This window comes from Alosa alosa, chromosome 8 (genome assembly GCF_017589495.1).
Source record: "Alosa alosa isolate M-15738 ecotype Scorff River chromosome 8, AALO_Geno_1.1, whole genome shotgun sequence".
NCBI classification, from domain to species: domain Eukaryota; kingdom Metazoa; phylum Chordata; class Actinopteri; order Clupeiformes; family Clupeidae; genus Alosa; species Alosa alosa.
Genome location: NC_063196.1, coordinates 34,482,611 through 34,500,054, shown reverse-complemented (window position 1 = coordinate 34,500,054; position 17,444 = coordinate 34,482,611). Strand labels below are relative to the sequence as shown.

Here is a 17,444-nt window from a genome sequence, read left to right as displayed (position 1 = left end):
ATGTCCAAATGGGCCTTGATGAAATGCGTCGGCTAGACTGTTCATACACATTTTAACGGGCCAAAGTTGAAGAGCTGTTGTCCGTTATTGTTCGTGCAAATATAGGCTGATTCATGTTCCCTTGCATTGTGTAACTGAGGTCCATGGCTAGTCTGGCTTTCACCAGACCAAGCTCAATCTTTTAAGAAATCAAAAATAAATAGCGGGCAGATCAGGCTGGGTTCACCCAGCCTAGTCCATAGGCACCCGATATTGTTTAATTTTTCCGATTGAGATATCCACGCTCTGGCTATTCTAAATGCAAAAATGCATCAGGGAGTTATAACAAAACTGTAACTAACAAACTAGATCCTAATAGAAAGCTATAGCTTCCCTAAGCTACAGGTAGGCTTATAAAGTAGGCCTATTTACAACATAAATTGTCGATAGGCTATGCTGGCGACACAAATAAAATCTCCTTTTGAAACCAATGGCTTCGCCTTACAGTATCAAGCGGACTTAAACTGCCATTTAAGTGGCGAAAAGTTGTAATAAAATTCACGCAGCTCCATGAGTCAAGGAAAGCGAATGAAGTAGCCACTTCTAAATGGGACCCACTACACAGTAGCTTAAGGTGTGTTGCTAAAGCAGACATAATGAAATGAAGATGTCATTGTTTGGATACTTCACACACACGTGCTTTTTAATTTCACAGACTACAACTACCAAGCTGGAATCAAAGCACATCGATTCCCCCTCTCACACCCTGCACGCACTTAAAACAAAATAAACGGCGTCTCAGTCTCCACGCATGTATAGGCAAAACTGTATCAGACCGGTTATAACGTTGGTAAATCCTTCCATTGCACAGAATGATTTTTTTTTTTGTAGCACGGCAACAAATGACAGTCGAAAGATACAAACAGTGCTGCTATACATTTGCTTGGTATAACCGCATTTATAGTTTTCTACAAATGCAATCAATAAAATTGGCCTCCATCACTCAACCAACGCTAATGGTAACATTACCTAGGTCCTTATTGATATTATAAGATGAGCATTACCTGCAGTAAAAACCAAGCATGTCCGATAAACATCCTCAGATTTATTTTGGCTTCAAGAAGAAATGGGAATTACACTTCATGTGAACATCATCCTATCCTTATTAGGCGTTCTCTGCGTAAACTACACTCCTTGTATGAAGCGTCCCATTGTTTTTCCAACCCACTTTTAACTTCCAACAAAATTACATCTCACTGCAACGGCGCCATCTAGTGGACAAACGACTACTTATCGCCAATACTGGAAATGCAGCCATGATGATGATGCTGAATATTTATTTTGGCTTTCTTTTAATCCTACTGAATTTGTAATTATGTATCGGCTGTTCTAATACCCGATAGTATGTGAAGCCTGTGTGTGTGTGCATGTGTATATGTGTGCACCGCCATCTACAGGCCAATGAGTGTACAGTCACTTATTGTACATTACATTACATTACATTACATTACATTTGGCTGACGCTTTTAACCAAAGCGACTAACAACATGGTAAACAGTATGTTTTGGAACAATTCTCACAATTTTAGGACAGTTTAAAAAACATTAGAGTACAGTAAGAATAAGTGCGCCGGTGAGTGCTGTTTTTAACAGTTACTTGTCAGTTTAAAACGGCTGGTGAGTGCTAGGATCAGTAAGACTTGTTGTAAGTGTTGCTATGAGAGTAGATGTTCTCTAAAGAGCTGGGTCTTCAGGAGTTTTTGAAAGTGGAAAAGGATGTCCCTGCCCTTGTAGGAACTGGCAGTGTGTTCCACCAACGAGGAACAACAGATGAGAAAAAGTTTGATTGGCTTGAGCGCATCGGGTGGTAGAGCTAGACGTGGTTAGATCAGAGGAGCGAGGCGGTCTGGAGGTAGTGTAAGTCTGTATGAGGGCATTCAAGCACACATTCATTCATTTACACATAACCTAATTTTTTTTAGACCCCCCCATGGATGAAATTCTACGAAACTTGGCATACCCCCAGAGAATGCCAGGTCAATCCTACACATAAAATTTGGTGCAGTTCTGAACATCTTAACTGAAGATAGGGGCGATTAAAGCAGAATAATATTGCATTTTCATTTTTTACCGGGGGGGTGCAAATCACAAATGAGTGATTATGGGCCAGATTGATGTGGGCCCTTGAGACCAACATACCATAAAAGATTCTTCATCCTCAGTGCCACGGTTCAGGTAGTTATTTAGGAAAAGCGCTACGCTCTAGAATAGAATAGAATAGAATAGAATAGAATAGCGCTACGCTCTAGAATAGAATAGAATAGAATAGCGCTACGCTCTAGAATCTTTGATTATAAGTGCCCAAAAGCACGATAGCCTCCATCATTCTCAAATGGAAAAGTTTGGAACAACTTCCAACAGTCTTCCTAGATCTGGTCGCTCAGCCAAACTCAGTAATCCGGGACGAAGGGCCTTGGTCAGACAGGTAACCAAGGACCCAAAGGTCACTATGAATGACATCCAGAGTTCCTTTGAGAGGATGAGAGAAGCGTAAAGAAGGACAACCATCAGTGCAGCTCAGTGCCTGGTTTCTTCCACACGTGCCGTTGGGAATTGTGGCCAAATAGTTCCGTCTTCGTTTCATCAGACCAGATGATTTTACTTGTCATGGTCTAAAAGAGTCGTTCAGGTGCTTTTTTGGGAAACTCCTGGCAAAACATGTCTTCCATTTGGCCACTGTGCCATAAAGGGCTGATTGGTGGAGTGCTGCACTGATGCTTGTCCTTCTCTCATTTTCTCAAAGGAAGTCTTTCATTTTTTATTTAGAAAACACTCCAAACACCTGTTGTTTGTTGAGTGTTGGAGTATTGTGTGTAGATTGATGGGAAAAAAATTAATTGAATCCATTTTGATATGAGTCTGAAAAATAACAAAATGTGGAAAACCTTCCGTATGCACTATACAGTATGTCCACAGTATCACTCTTCCACCAGCTGATTCTCAATGACACACATTTATATGTTTGTGCTGATGCTTATGCTTCATGCCAGTGGCTGCTGAGGGCTGATGCTTATGCTGCATGCAGTGCTGCCAGTTGAGGCCTCATTAGCGTCCTACAGTATCTATCATCACAAACGGAGCCCCTGATCCACTGACCCCAGGGCCTCAGAGAGGGAGAAGGGCATTGAGACTGAGACAGAACATCATAGAATAGAATAGAATAGAATAGAATAGAATGGAGTGGAATGGAATGGAATGGAATAGAATATAATAGAATAGAATAGAAGGCAAGCATTGAGAATGGATCTTAATCTGATTTTGCATTGGACCTGTTGTGATGGAGATCCTACGCCATCTTCAACACTGACGTCATAATGAGGGCAGCATTACAAACATATACTCCACTGAGGTGTTTTGGGGCAGAGGGCCTCGCCATCACCATCATCATCATCACCAACTTCCTCTCATCCTCTCCCTCTCCATGGCAACCAGAGATGCCCCCACCTCCAGCCTGCTTCCTAATAAGGGCATGTGAGGAGACATCCTTGTAGCTGTTGGCCTTGGAGCATCTCGGAGCACCTGGGAGTATATAAGGCAGTGGACCCCACCACCAGTCCGCCAAACCCGTACACACACACGCACACACACACACACACTCAAGCACAGAGACCAGGAGACAGAGCGAGAGAGCAACGGAGTGTGTGTGCAAGAGAGGAAGGAAAAAGCGGTACAAGAAAGAAGACTTCCAGGCGCTGAGGAGGTCGCGACAGAGAGAGAGAGCTGTCTGCAGAGAGGTGAATCAAAGTTTATTCATAAGATTTAAATATATATATGTATATTTTATATATGTTAGATATTTTATTTATATATATATATATATATATATATATTATTTTTTATTTTATTTATGGGTAGTCCTGCCTTTAAACCTTTCAGTGGCCAGATATACTTTGTGACTGGTTTGTAAACGAGTTCTGTCTTTAGACCTGTCCATAGGTGCTGGTGTCAGACAGATTGTGGGATCGTTAGTGTGGGATTATGGCGGATTATTTAACCAATGCTGGGATGATTCAATTTATTATGGTTTTCAAAGCAGATTACAAAAAGGGAGTGGGTTCAAACAGCAAGTTTGAAACTAGACATCTCAATACTGCAGGGTAATGAAGCATGGTTTAGCATGAAGTCTTCAAAATAATAATACTAAACAATAATAAACAAAAATAATAATCAAATAATAAAAATAATAAACAAAATTGATAATAGTAATAGTAATAACAATGTCAATGACCATATCAAATATCAACAATGAAAAAAATGAGTTTGCATTTTAACAAAACCATAAACAAACAAAAAAAAACAACATTCCTCAGTTAAGTAATTAATTAATTAATTAAGTGCAAGGTGAGCCAATGAGTCTTTAAATACTTTTGAAAGTCCCAAAACTATCACAAGAATGCCGAACACAGGTGTATACTATCCAACATGTGATCTTATTGCTGTTTCTTTTGTCGGCAAACACGAACACAGGTGTACACTATCCAACAGGAGGAGTTCAGCTCAGCAGACCTGCATATGATCTTATTACTGTTTCTTTTATGCATCAATTTTATGTAGCAACTCATCACAGGTTATTATTATTAGATAATACTTCTGAAATTCCACAGGTTATTATTATTAGATAATACTTCTGAAATTCCACAGGTGAAATGGCTTGATGGACAGAAAGGAGATGAGACTGCAAGACGACCAGAGGTCCAGTCAAAGCTTCTGACTCACCACATCAATAGAATAACAGTTTGCGTATATGCGTGTGCTTAGCTTTTTTTCCTGCTGAAACTTCAAAAGAAGATTAATGCAAAAGGTTGGAGAGGTGTGTATGTGTGTGAATGTGTTAAGCTGTCGGTGATCAGACTGAAGACACACACACACACACAACCTGCTTCCGGCCAGGACTGTGAGGGAGAGCAGCACTTTCTGTCCCCAGGCCACACACTGACACGGTTGCAGGGATGAATGAGGCCCGGCTCTCTCTGAATCTCTCTCTCTCTTTCTCTCTCGCTCACTCTCTCTCTCGCTCTCTCTCACTCTCTCTTACTCTCACTTTCTTTCTCTCTCTCTCTCACTCTCACGCTCTCGCTTTCTCTTTCTCTCTCTCTCTCGCTCTCTCTCTTTCTCTCTCTCTCACTCTCACGCTCTCTCTTTCTCTCTCTCTCACTCTCTCTCTCTCTCTCTCTCTCACTGTGTTTCATTCAGTGCACAAACAAAGGGCGCAAGTCAAAGAGTTTGTCCTTGACAGGAAGAAAGGCAAACCGATCAATGGTGTAACCTGACGGCTTTACAAATGGCTTGTCTCTGTGTTTCCTGCGTCCTGGACAGTGATTGGTGTAACCTGACGGACGACGGAGTGTGGTCCAGTGAGGGCAGAAGATGCTGCGGCGACCCCAGATGTCTGTGTGTGGGCTACTGATATGTGTGTGCGTGTGTGTGAGCAGCTCTAGGATTAGTGTGTTGTGTTCTGAAGAACGAGTCTGCAGAGACATAATCTCTCAAGAGGTGCTGCAGGTGAGAATTTAATTAATCATCATCATCATCATCATCATCACCATCATCATCATCATCATCATCACCATCACCATCATCATCATCATCATCATCACCATCATCATCATCATCATCACCATCACCATCATTGGTTGCCTTCTTTTCTAATCCTCTGTGATTGGCTCTCCCTCAGAACTGTCTGCGTGCGTGTGCTGAGCAGCAGGGCCTAGACTCCGCCTCCCCAGTGGAGCATCAGGGGTCAGCTCTGGCCCCTCCCCCCACGCGGTGGGAGGAGGAGGAGGAGGAGGAAGAGCGGAGCGTGGCGCTGGGGGTGCTCCTGACCCTCCTGTCCCCCCCTCCTGTCCTCCGTCCAGACGAGGCCCACAGCGCCGAGCGACGCGCCTACTCCATGGAGCACTTCCGCTGGGGCAAACCCGCCGGCCGCAAGCGTCGCCCCGTCAAGGTGTACACCAGCGCGGGGGTCAGTGGGGGCGTGGGAGAGGGTGCGGACAACAGGAGGGCCCTGGCCACTCAGGAGGAGGAGGAGGAGGAGGAAGAGGAGGAAGAGGAGGAGCAGAAGAGGGAGATGAGGGAGGGGGAAGCCCCCACCAAACTCACCTACCGCATGAAACACTTCCGCTGGAGCCACCCGCCCCCCCAGGCGGACAAGCGCTACGGGGGCTTTATGAAGCCCTGGGCCGCCTCAAGCCAGCTTTCCCACAAGCCCCTGCTCAAGCTGCTGCGCCACGCCATCGCCAGGGACGGCCACTAGGGGGGACAGTGTGTGTGTGTGTGTCTGTGAGTGTGTGTCTGTGTGTGTGGTGTATTTGTATATGTGTGTGTGTGTGTCTGTGAGTGTGGTGTATTTGTATGTGTGTGTGTGTGTGTGTGTCTGTGTGTGTGGTGTTTTTGTATATGTGTGTGTGTGTGTGTGTGTATGTATTTGTCTGTGAGTGTGTGTGTGTGTGGTGGGGACTGGGTGGGAATGGGGAGGATTAAGAAGAGACTGACTGCCAGTGTTGAAACTGTATACTGTGTTTGCTGTGTTATCATGTATAGTAATTAATGATCAATTAAACTTGAATTGCTTCATTGCAAACACCTACTGTGAAGTGTCATTAAGTCGTCATGAAAGAAAAGTATTTTACACAAGCACACCCACACACACTCAAAGCACTTTTACATGAGCACACCCACACATACACATACTGTACACACACACACACACACACAAAGCACTTTTACATGAGCACACACACACACACACCCACAAAGCACTTTTTCATGAGCGCACACACACACACACAAAGCACTTTTACATAAGCACACACACACACACAAAGCACTTTAACACAAGCACACCCACCCACCCACACACAAAGCACTTTTACATGAGCACATACACACACATACACACAAAGCACTTTTACATGAGCACACCCACACACACACACACACACACATAAAGCACTTTTACACAAGCACACCCACACACACACACACACACAAAGCACTTTTACATGAGCACACCCACACACTAGTAGCCTAGAAATCTAGACACACCCTAGTGGCAGCAAATGTAATGACAGCCAGGGTAGTCTAGCAACTCTCCGTTAGCTTGCGAGCTGGAAAAATGAAACTTCGATCAGGCCAATCACATCGTATATAGTCGGTGGGCGGGCTTAACATAATGATGGCAGAGTTGTGAATTTCCTGCTACTTGAAAACAAAGAAGATGGATGCTGCTGCTGGTGAACAGTGCAACACGAGTTAAGGTTTTTTTTTTTAAGTTGCCAAAAGTTTGATCAACTAGCCGATTTAGGAATTTGAAAGATAACCCTTTATCCTGCCCCTCGGATTGAGCACTGCAAATGGTGAGTTCCCAGACCCTACATCTTGATGTGGGTCTGGCTCGTCAGGCTAACACACTATTAATGCCTTCAGAGAATGTTGATAATAACCTGGCCTAAGGAACATCGACTGCTCTCTTATCATTAACTTCACCGTGTGTATGAGAGAGAGAGAGAATGTATATGTGTGTGTGTGTGTAAGAGAGAGAGCGAGTGTGCATGTGTGAGAGAGAGTGAGTGTGTGTTTTTGTGAGAGAGAAAGAAAGGGAGAGAGAGTGAGTGTGTGTGTGTGTGTGTGTGTGAGAGAGTGTGTGTTTTTGTGAGAGAAAGAAAGATAGTGAGTGTGTGTGTGTGTGAGAGAGAGAGTGAGTGTGTGTGTGTGTGTGTGTGAGAGAGAGAGAGAGGAAACAATAGCAGCTATTAGTCACTAGAGATGATTCATAGCATATGATTCATACAGCACTAGTTTCCAGCGGCCTTGGAGCTATAATAATCCCTCTACAGCGAGGACCTCCATTACCAGCCAGAGCAGAGAGTGAGCGTCTGCCTACCCCCAGATCAAATCAGTCAAGAGACACTTACTCAGAGAGGAGAGACACTCATATGGACAAAAATTACATTTGGAAATGGAGCCATTTTAGCATTTTTCATTTCTTTGCCACCTATTGTAGTAACGTGTGTGAGAGATGCACAATGAAGCTTAAAGGTACACTATGCAAGATTTTCACCTTAATATGACCTTTTATGAAGCCAATTTGATGGTAAACAAACTTGTAATAGAGGAATCGTTCACCTAGCATCGCCATACAGACAGTAGAGGGTGACCGCGGGAATCAATTTTCCTCCCCGTCCCCATCCCGAGCCCACACAAATACTCCCCGTCATATCCCGATCCATGACTGCCCCCAAAAAAATCCTGTCCTGCAAAATCGAGAAAAGGCTCCCCGAATCCCATTCCACTCCGTTTAGTTCCCTATGTTGTCTAAAGCATTGGCTCCCAAAGGGTGGGTCATAGGGAGATTTTATTTGGAGTGCCAGCATAGTGACAATTTATGTTGTGTAATAGGCCTAGCTTGTACCTTATATAGCTTAGAACTCCTTCTGTGCACATTTATAACACCGCCAGAGCGTGGATATCACTTTCGCCAAAATGAAACAATATTTATGTCAGTAGCCTTACCATGGACCTCACAGTTGCAAAATGCAAGGGACATGAATAATTTTGTATTTGCAATCGAACAATTACAGACATCAGCTCTTCAACATGGCCCATTAAAATCTAGAAAGTATAATTTTAAATTGTAAAAAAACCCTGCTGTCAACAATAGGCAGACATCCATAGACCGGACATGAGGCTTATTTGCGTCATAGGCTACAGATAGTTTCAATTGTAGATAGTCCTCTTTAAAGTTAATAGCAGTCACCTCACATTCCATCTTATTTCGGATTTAAGTGCATTAGAAAGGCTATAATTTAAATGGACATGTAAACGCCATTTCCTCTTTCCAATCTTGCGAACTTCACTACAGTTAAGCTGCTTTGCCATTTATTAGCACGTTTCCCATAACAACCACCACATAGGCTAGTCGAGGTGAGATCGACTTTGAACACAGTGAGCCATACAACTTGACAATTACACTGTATCATAGTGTTAATGTGTTGAGCAAAGCTACACATGTTTAGATTGATTTTGTTACCATGTGTGTTTATTCCTACCGTTAAAAAAACTAGCATCTCAGATAACGTTAGCGATTAGATCACGTTGAAAACACCTTCAGTTTTCGGTGTAGTCGCTGACGCTGATTGATTGGCTTGTGAACAGGGCAGCTGCTTTGTATGGCTCTGATAGACTACTCTGCGGCTAGCAGTAGCCAATCAACAAACGTATTGTGAGTTGGAAGTGGTTCTCTTTTCTAGAAATGTCCTGCAATCTTTGGGTGCACTCACCGCATGTTGTAATTTAATCTCCGGCTCCGTTCCCCTCCCGTCCACTCCCGTTCATTTCTGCCCGTCCCGTCCCCATCACGTTACCAACAGTGAAATTGACTCCCGCGGGAATACCGTGACCCGCGGGAGTCCCGAAAAATTGTCACCCTCTACCATACAGCATAGCCGAGTCGCTAACAACAGAACCTGCCAAGCAACTTCAACAATAGTCGACCCGAAGAAATCTCGCGTGAATCCTGAATCATTACCTTGTCAGTAGATGTAGCTCTTTGGGGATAGTTTTTGCCTGTTGTTAATCCTTGGCCTCCACAACAAAAGCATTTTCATTGTGTACAGGGGGAACAAGCCACGAGAAGTAGGCTATTTACAACGGCAGAGTAAAATATAAATATATTGAGACTCTAGGGGGAGCTCGACAGTTGACAAAAATACCTGAAACTGCAAAGTAGGCTATACCTTAACAAGACTTTTCGTTTTTACACAATCAGATATGACATACAGTACAGTATGAGGACAAGCTGTTTAACAAGACAACTTTTCATTACACGATCAGATATGAGAATAAGCTGTTTAAGAAGACAACTTCTCGCTTTCACACGATGAGGACAAGCTGTTTAATAAGACAAATTCTCGAATTCTCTTCACAATCAGATATGAGGACAAGCTGTTAAATCTGACTGCAAAAAACTGAAGATTAAAAATGAAAGGGCCACGATGTGCTTTTAGTCCCAAAGGTGCACAAAGTAGGCTAAAAACCCTGTAATGAGATCAAAATGAGTCTCCCAAATATGGAAGCAAAGTGACATCAGCAGCCATGTCCTGTGTGCACACTACACAGTGTATCTTTAGGGGGTGTGATAGAGGATACCGCTCCATACCTCCATATTATATATTGACAGAATACATCAGTTAGGAGCAAGCTGGCTAGCTGTTATCAGTGACCAGTACATTGACTTGGAGTTTGTATGCTGGCTTTTATTACACACTTGACACTTGTGCTGTTCTTCCTGTTTGCAAGGCAAGTGTTGGCTTTTCCGGTTCTCTTGCTAGTTTTAGACAAAAAAATCTGTGCTGTTTCTTTCATGTCATAAAGTTGTTCGTACTGACTAGTAGAGGCAATAGGAAACCAGGGAGGAAGTGTGGTCTCATGCTATGCTAGCTACCTAGCCATTCCACTGTCTCATGCTAGGCTAGCTACTTGGTCATTCCACTGTCTCAAGGGCCTATCATATCACACGCGGTATGTGCTATGAAATGCATTATTGTCAATGGAATTTTGCCGCTTTGCCGCTCTTGCGCGTGCCGCAGTCAAAGTTAAATAATGTTGAACTTTGAACGCGGCACGCTGTATGTCATTGGTATTTTGCGCTGAGCTCGGCGGCAAGCAAAACAAAAATCCTTGGGACGTTACCTCAACCAAGAGCAAGACATCTTCCTTGAATTTGGAAAACACCGAAGGGAACAGACTAGCAAGTGTGCAGGAAGCTGCAGGTGTTATTGACTCCTGCCAGACATGGGCAGTATTTTAATTAAATGTTATTATTATTATTATATTTGGGGCAGCCATGGCCCACTGGTTAGCACTCTGGACTTGTAACCGGAGGGTTGCCGGTTCGAGCCCCGACCAGTGGCTGAAGTGCCCTTGAGCAAGGCACCTAACCCCTCACTGCTCCCCAAGCGCCGCCGTTGAAGCAGGCAGCTCACTGCGCTGGGATTAGTGTGTGCTTCACCTCACTGTGTGTTCACTGTGTGCTGTTTGTGTTTCACTAATTCACCGATTGGGTTAAATGCAGAGACCAAATTTCCCTCACGGGATCAAAAAAGTTTATATACTTAATATATATATATATATATATATTACAGCATGAAAATGCACTGTTCTGTTATCCGAAGTCTTCTTCTTCTTCCCACCAAATTTCTGCATCTTAATTCAGCTTCAACCGTTTAAACGTAGAAACTTCGTTCAAACTTTGTAACGTAGGTCTTGAAAAGGACACTTGAGGAATGTATTTTTCACTTTTCTAAACTTTATACTTTTTGAGATATTAACAAAAAACAAGCTTATTTTTCCCCATAGACTTTGCATTGGCACTATGACATCACAATGGGCTAATTAACTTGATTTGCACCTGTATCAACTTCCAGCTGCTCAACTAGGCCCCATCAAAGGGCCAGTTAAACTGATTGCACCTGTATCAACTGCTTTCTGCTCAACTAGGCCAACTCTCTCTGTGTCTCCATTCTACAAGGATATAAGGCACATTCCATCTAACTTTCTATCCATTCATCCTTTTCAAACCATTCACTCATCCACCCATTAAGTTATCCATCAACATCCATTAAACAATCTGCCTATCAACATCCATTCAACTTTCTGTCTATCTACATTTAACTTAAACTATACACTCTGTCTCAGGCTTTAAGCATGCAATCTGGCTCTCTTAAGACTACAAATCCTGTTACAACCATTGTTTGTTCTGCCCACAACTGTTTCAAAATAAATGTCCTCCCTACAATAATTCACTATTAAATAATTTAACTATTTAAACTACTCAACTATTTAACTGTTCAGCCATTTCAACTGTCAGTTGTTATCAACTATGACTCCTGCCAACTGTTTCCAAATAAAAGTTTGTTTTGCATTTTATGTTAATATACAGTATGTTTATTTTCATGCACTGGTAATTTCCTCGAAATTTCATTTTCTAGTTGAAATACGTATTTCATTACTTTAGAGTACTTTGTAATTTGTATTTTGAAGGACTGAAAAAAAATCAAATGTAGTTTGTAAAAAAATAATTTGTGGGTTTCTATTTAGATAGATAGGCCTAGATAGATAGATAGATAGATAGATAGATAGATACTTTATTGATCCCCAAAGGGAAATTCAGATTTTATAGTATTTCAAATTCTTAAAATCTATTTTTTTCCTCAAATAAGCCCAAAATGCCATTACTCAGTTAAGTATATAGCCTACCTATTACCATGACAGTAGGCTATGCTTATCACCATAGTCTGGGAGCCAAAGGCCTGAATCTTGGTGAACCTGGTTTTGTTGGTTAGCTTTACTTGGTTGGTTAGCTTTACTGTTTCTTGTTGCCTAGGGGTTACTCAGTAAGAATAGGGAGGGTGCCCAGTGAAATCCCTTGGGCATGGGCAATTACCTATTTTCAGCTCTAAAGTTGTCCTTTTACCATTGTCCTTGTAAAGTTTACCATTTTGGCTCGCTCAGTTGACATTTATTTTATTTTTGATTATTGTGTGGGTATTTTTTTGTATTTTCAAATTACTAAATATTCATATTTTTTTTTTTTTTTTTTTTACCAATATATTTTACCTTTTTCCAGTTACTACAAAAAAGACATACAGAAACAACACATACAGTAACATAAAACAAAGAGGCACATCCATTATTACCATATTACAGATTGGAAAAGAAACATGGTTGAGTTCGCCAGAAATTCCATAAATGAACCCCACATCTTCACAAAAGTCTTATATTTCCCCTTAACTATGTAAGTCAGTTTTTCCATAGCAAGACTTTGCAATATCCCCAATCCAACTCTGTTTACTTGGTCTATGAACTGATTTCCATGACAGTGCAATTTTATGTTTGGTTTCAAGAAGACACAGTATGACCATCATTTTCTGAAACTTCCTATAGTGTACAGTTTTCTGGAAAAAGTCCAAATATACAAAGTTTGGGACACAGAGGAAGAGGTTCATTTGTTACCTTTGATAAGATTATAATAATCTCCTTCCAAAACTCAAATATTAATATTTTAATTAAATACCTTTTTTGACATTAGTATTTTGTATTTTATTTTGTTGCATTTCATGAGCCAGTATTTGTAACAAATTAGTTTTTGATGTATTTGTGCACACCTCTGACTGCTGCCCACTTCTTGTTTGAAAGACCATGAATGCAAGTTTGTCATTCTCCCACGTCAATAAATTAAATTATAAAAGCAACTTTTATATAAAGAAGCTTAGCCTTTGGCTAACAACACACAGAAGGGAAAGGGGTTAAATCCCCCTGCTATATCACTTCATCACACGATCTGAATCACCTGAGCCGTTACTTCACACATGTTAAAGCACAGTCTCTGATCTGATCCGTGTGTGTGTGTGTGCTTGTCACCACCCCACATATTAAAGCACAGTCTCTGCCACTGGAAACAGAAGTTCTCTTTCTAATGGTGCGTTTTCAACCAGGCCAAACATGGAGATGTAAAGAGTTCAGAATGACTCACACGCACAAACACATGCACACGCACACACTCACTCAAACACACACACACGCTTCGAGGCCTGAGATTAATAAGGGAATATTGGGGTGTAATAAGTGTTGGGGTGATGGCGTGCTGGTCCATCGCTTCATAATGACGACACGGCGGACTCCTACGTTTGCTCTGTTTGGAGCCTCAAAGGTGGAACTCTCGCCTCATCGCTCAGCCTCTCGCCAACTCGGCCGGCTGTTATTGGACGCAGCGCAGCGGCCTTGGCTGGAGGGGGGAGAAGAGCTGCGTGCGTCCATCAGAAGATATTACATATCTCTCTTCTCCTCCATCTTCCCATTCATCTCTCTCTTTTCCCTCAGGAAGGACCGGTACACACACACACACCTTTCTATTTTCCCTGAGGAGGGACCGGTACACACACACACACACCTTTCTATTTTCCCCCTCAGGAAGGACCGGTACAACACAAAGCACAAATTGACTCAATCATTATCGTCATCAATTTATGTTCATGCCATGAGCTTAAATCCTATTTTAGTTATTTATCATGTTTGTAATTTAACGGTTTTAATTCACTTTGAATGTGCCACACTGGAAGTCATTGTTGGTCACAAAGTATTTATTTATTTATGCAGTTTGTTACTGAAGACATTAGCCACAGAAGCACTAGTGACGTTAGCATACAGCCTTCTCCCCACACACAGGCCCTCAGCTCCTGGGTCCCATCACACACACACACACACACATCACACACTCGCATCAGAGACAGAGACACACACACACACACACATCAGAGACACACTTGGGCCTGTTCCACCAACAGAGTCGGCTCCATTCTGGTTCACATTCCAGATGTTGAATCGTTCGGTGCATCTCGACCAGATGAAATGGTTCGGGACATGAGAAGTTGGTTCAGATCTGGCCACAAAAAGTTGTTTTTTTTTCCCCTGTGAACTAAAGTGTGGGTTTCATTTGACAGATTAAATATGTGCGCGACGCAACACCCTCAGCTGATGACACATCCCCTGTCCTGCTCAACACAGATGGAGATGCAAGCTGCTTCACTGGACGCCACCAAAGTTCAAACAATTGTGAACGGAACCGGTTCAAGAACCAGTTTTCTGTTGGTCGAAAAACAGCCACTGTAACGCCATGGTAACGTCAGACCCAGAACGGTGTACTGCTGCATAGTATTCCATTCAGACTTGGACATCAGATGCCCCCCCAACATGGTCAGCAGGTGATTGGACATCAGATGCCCCCCCAACATGGTCAGCAGCTGATTGGACATCAGATGCCCCCCCAACATGGTCAGCAGCTGATTGTATAGTGAAGCCAGTGAACATGTCCTGTACAGTCAGATGCTGCTGTTAGTATACGGTACACGGTGGTGGAGTCTCTGATGTCATCTGTCCTCTGTGAGGTCATGACTAAAAGTGCTGTGTGAAAAGAGATTGGCTAGGAAAAGCTGTCCGTCATATGTGATCCCACCAAACATGGCCTACCCCCTAACATCCGGCACCCCTAGAGGTGTAGACTGGTGCGCACAAGCGCGCGCACACACACACACGCACACACGCGCACACCCCTGAGCTATACAGTGCACATGCACATGAGAAACGGGCCGTATAAAAATAGACTCGTTCACTCCGGGCTGGCAGGGTGGACGCGGTGCCTGGTGCAGTTTGGCACGTGCAGCACAACCTCAGGCTGACCAACTCAAAGCGCACACACACACGCACACACACACTTAACAGATAAAAGCAAGTCACCTTATTAAAAAATAAACTCTACCATCTCCCAGACGCACATGGGGAACAGTTACTTACACCAGTTACTTACTTACTTACACACACAAACACACACACACCAAATGGACAATGATAATGCCACAGTGGTTATATGTAATATGCCGTATGCTGTGTTAGTAACAGGACTGGTCAGACATTGCGGTGTTAATAACAGGGCTGGTCAGATGTTGCGATGTTAATAACAGGACTGGTCAGACATTGCGGTGTTAATAACAGGGCTGGTCAGATGTTGCGGTGTTAATAACAGGGCTGGTCAGACATTGCGCTGAGATGAGTGAATGGAGAGTCAGCTAGGATATGTCTAGGTGAGCAGTAAGGCGCTAGTCTGTCCTGAAGTTAACTCCTCGGAGAACGCAACGTAACGTAACATAATGTAATGTAACATACAGTAACGTAACATAACTCAACTCCACAGGAACGTGATGAAAGGGTTGGTCCCTGTCTTTGCCAGGGTGCGCACGCACACGCACACACACACACACACACACACTGCAGGGGACAGAGAGAGAGAGAAAAAGAGGGAGAGAGAGAGAGAGAGAAAAAGAGGGAGAGAGAGAGAAAAAAAAGGGGAGAGAGAGAGAGAGATAGGAGAGAGAGAGAGGGTGGGAAAGAGAGAGGGAGGGAAAGAGAAAAAGGGAGGGAGGGAGAGAGGAGAAAGTAACCGCCTCTATCTCTCTCTCTCTCACACACACACTCACACACTACACACACACACACTACACACTCACACACTACACACACACACACTACACACTCACACACACACACACACTACACACTCACACACTACACACTCTACACACTCACACACTACACACACACACACACACTACACACTCACACACAGTAAGTGAGATGACCGTAACGCTGCTGAGAAGAGCTCAGAGCTCATCAGGACTGGGCTTTCGGAACAGGAACCTCCAGTGACCTCCTGTGACCTCTAGTGACCTCTAGTGACGTCCAGTGACGTCCAGTGACCTCCAGTGACGTCCAGTGATCTCCAGTGACCTCCAGTTCTAGTTTGTTTGTCAGTTGTCTGTTTTGTCAGTTCAGTGCAGTCTATAGCATTAGCTTTGTTCAAAATAATATATTTGATTAAAACCTCTAACGTAAACACAGATGTACATTACACACACATGGGCAGGTGTGCCTGTGAAGGACAGCACATGAGAGAGCGTTTGGTTGAGCACAGTGGACAGAGTGTGACCTCAGGACTGTGTGAGCAACGCAGAGCGACACTCTCCCCTCAGCTCAGTCAGTAAACAAACAAACAAACAAACAAACAAACAGCGTCTGGTCTGTAAACATAAACAAGGCGGAGCACTACTGTCCAGCTTAGAGGAACATATATGGAGCAGACCACACACACACACAGCTGCTGTAACACTCAGGGCTTGTTCATCTCTGGACATGAAAACAACATGCATGCAAATACCAGCAAATGAAAGACAGAGACAGGACAGCCTTAGAAAAACATTAGTAAGCAAACGTTAATATAAAACAAAACATTATTAAGCAAACATTAATATAAAACAAAACATTAGTAAGCAAACGTTAATATAAACAAAAATAAAATAATAATAATAATAATAATAAAAAAAAACAAAAGAGCATAAATAGGTGCAGCACAATAAAGTTAATGGCTTAGAACCCAAGAGAAATGTTAAAAATACACACTATAACAAAACATCAGTAACGTTAATCAAATTAAAATGACCACACAGGAAGCTACATAGAAATACCTCATCAGGCATTTGACCTTAGTGTGTGTAACGTGTGTTTGAGAGAAACAAAAACACACACACACACACAGACAAAGAGAAATAGAGAGAGAGAGAGAGATAGGAGAGAGAGACAGAGGAAGACCAGGAGAGGGCAATGTTGTCATGGAGACAGGTCATGTCATGTCAGATGGAGAACCTGTGAGAATGTTCTAGACCAACGCAGGACAGAACAGGGTTCTAGAGCAACACAGGACAGAACAGGGTTCTAGACCAACGCGGGACAGAACAGGGTTCTAGAGCAACGCAGGACAGAACAGGGTTCTAGAGCAACGCGGGACAGAACTGGGTTCTA

The 17,444-nt window shown here is 43.0% G+C and overlaps 1 protein-coding gene across 1 annotated transcript; it reads left to right on the top strand.

The window, feature by feature from the left end:
* The first annotated feature begins 3,502 nt into the window (after positions 1 to 3,502).
* On the top strand, positions 3,503 to 6,416 carry LOC125299891 (pro-opiomelanocortin-2-like). Its single transcript, XM_048251384.1, has 3 exons — positions 3,503 to 3,772; positions 5,355 to 5,540; positions 5,713 to 6,416. Exons 2-3 carry the CDS (start codon positions 5,406 to 5,408, stop codon positions 6,289 to 6,291), a joined length of 714 nt encoding a protein of 237 aa, XP_048107341.1. The 5' UTR covers positions 3,503 to 3,772; positions 5,355 to 5,405; the 3' UTR covers positions 6,292 to 6,416.
* Positions 6,417 to 17,444: the final 11,028 nt, after the last annotated feature.

Excerpts from the sequence above, each read along its gene's own strand:
- LOC125299891 (XM_048251384.1), top strand. The coding sequence starts at position 5,406 with ATGCTGCGGCGACCCCAGATGTCTGTGTGTGGGCTACTGATATGTGTG. Across the intron at positions 5,541-5,712 it reads TCTCTCAAGAGGTGCTGCAG|AACTGTCTGCGTGCGTGTGC; the intron begins GTGAGAATTTAA and ends GCTCTCCCTCAG.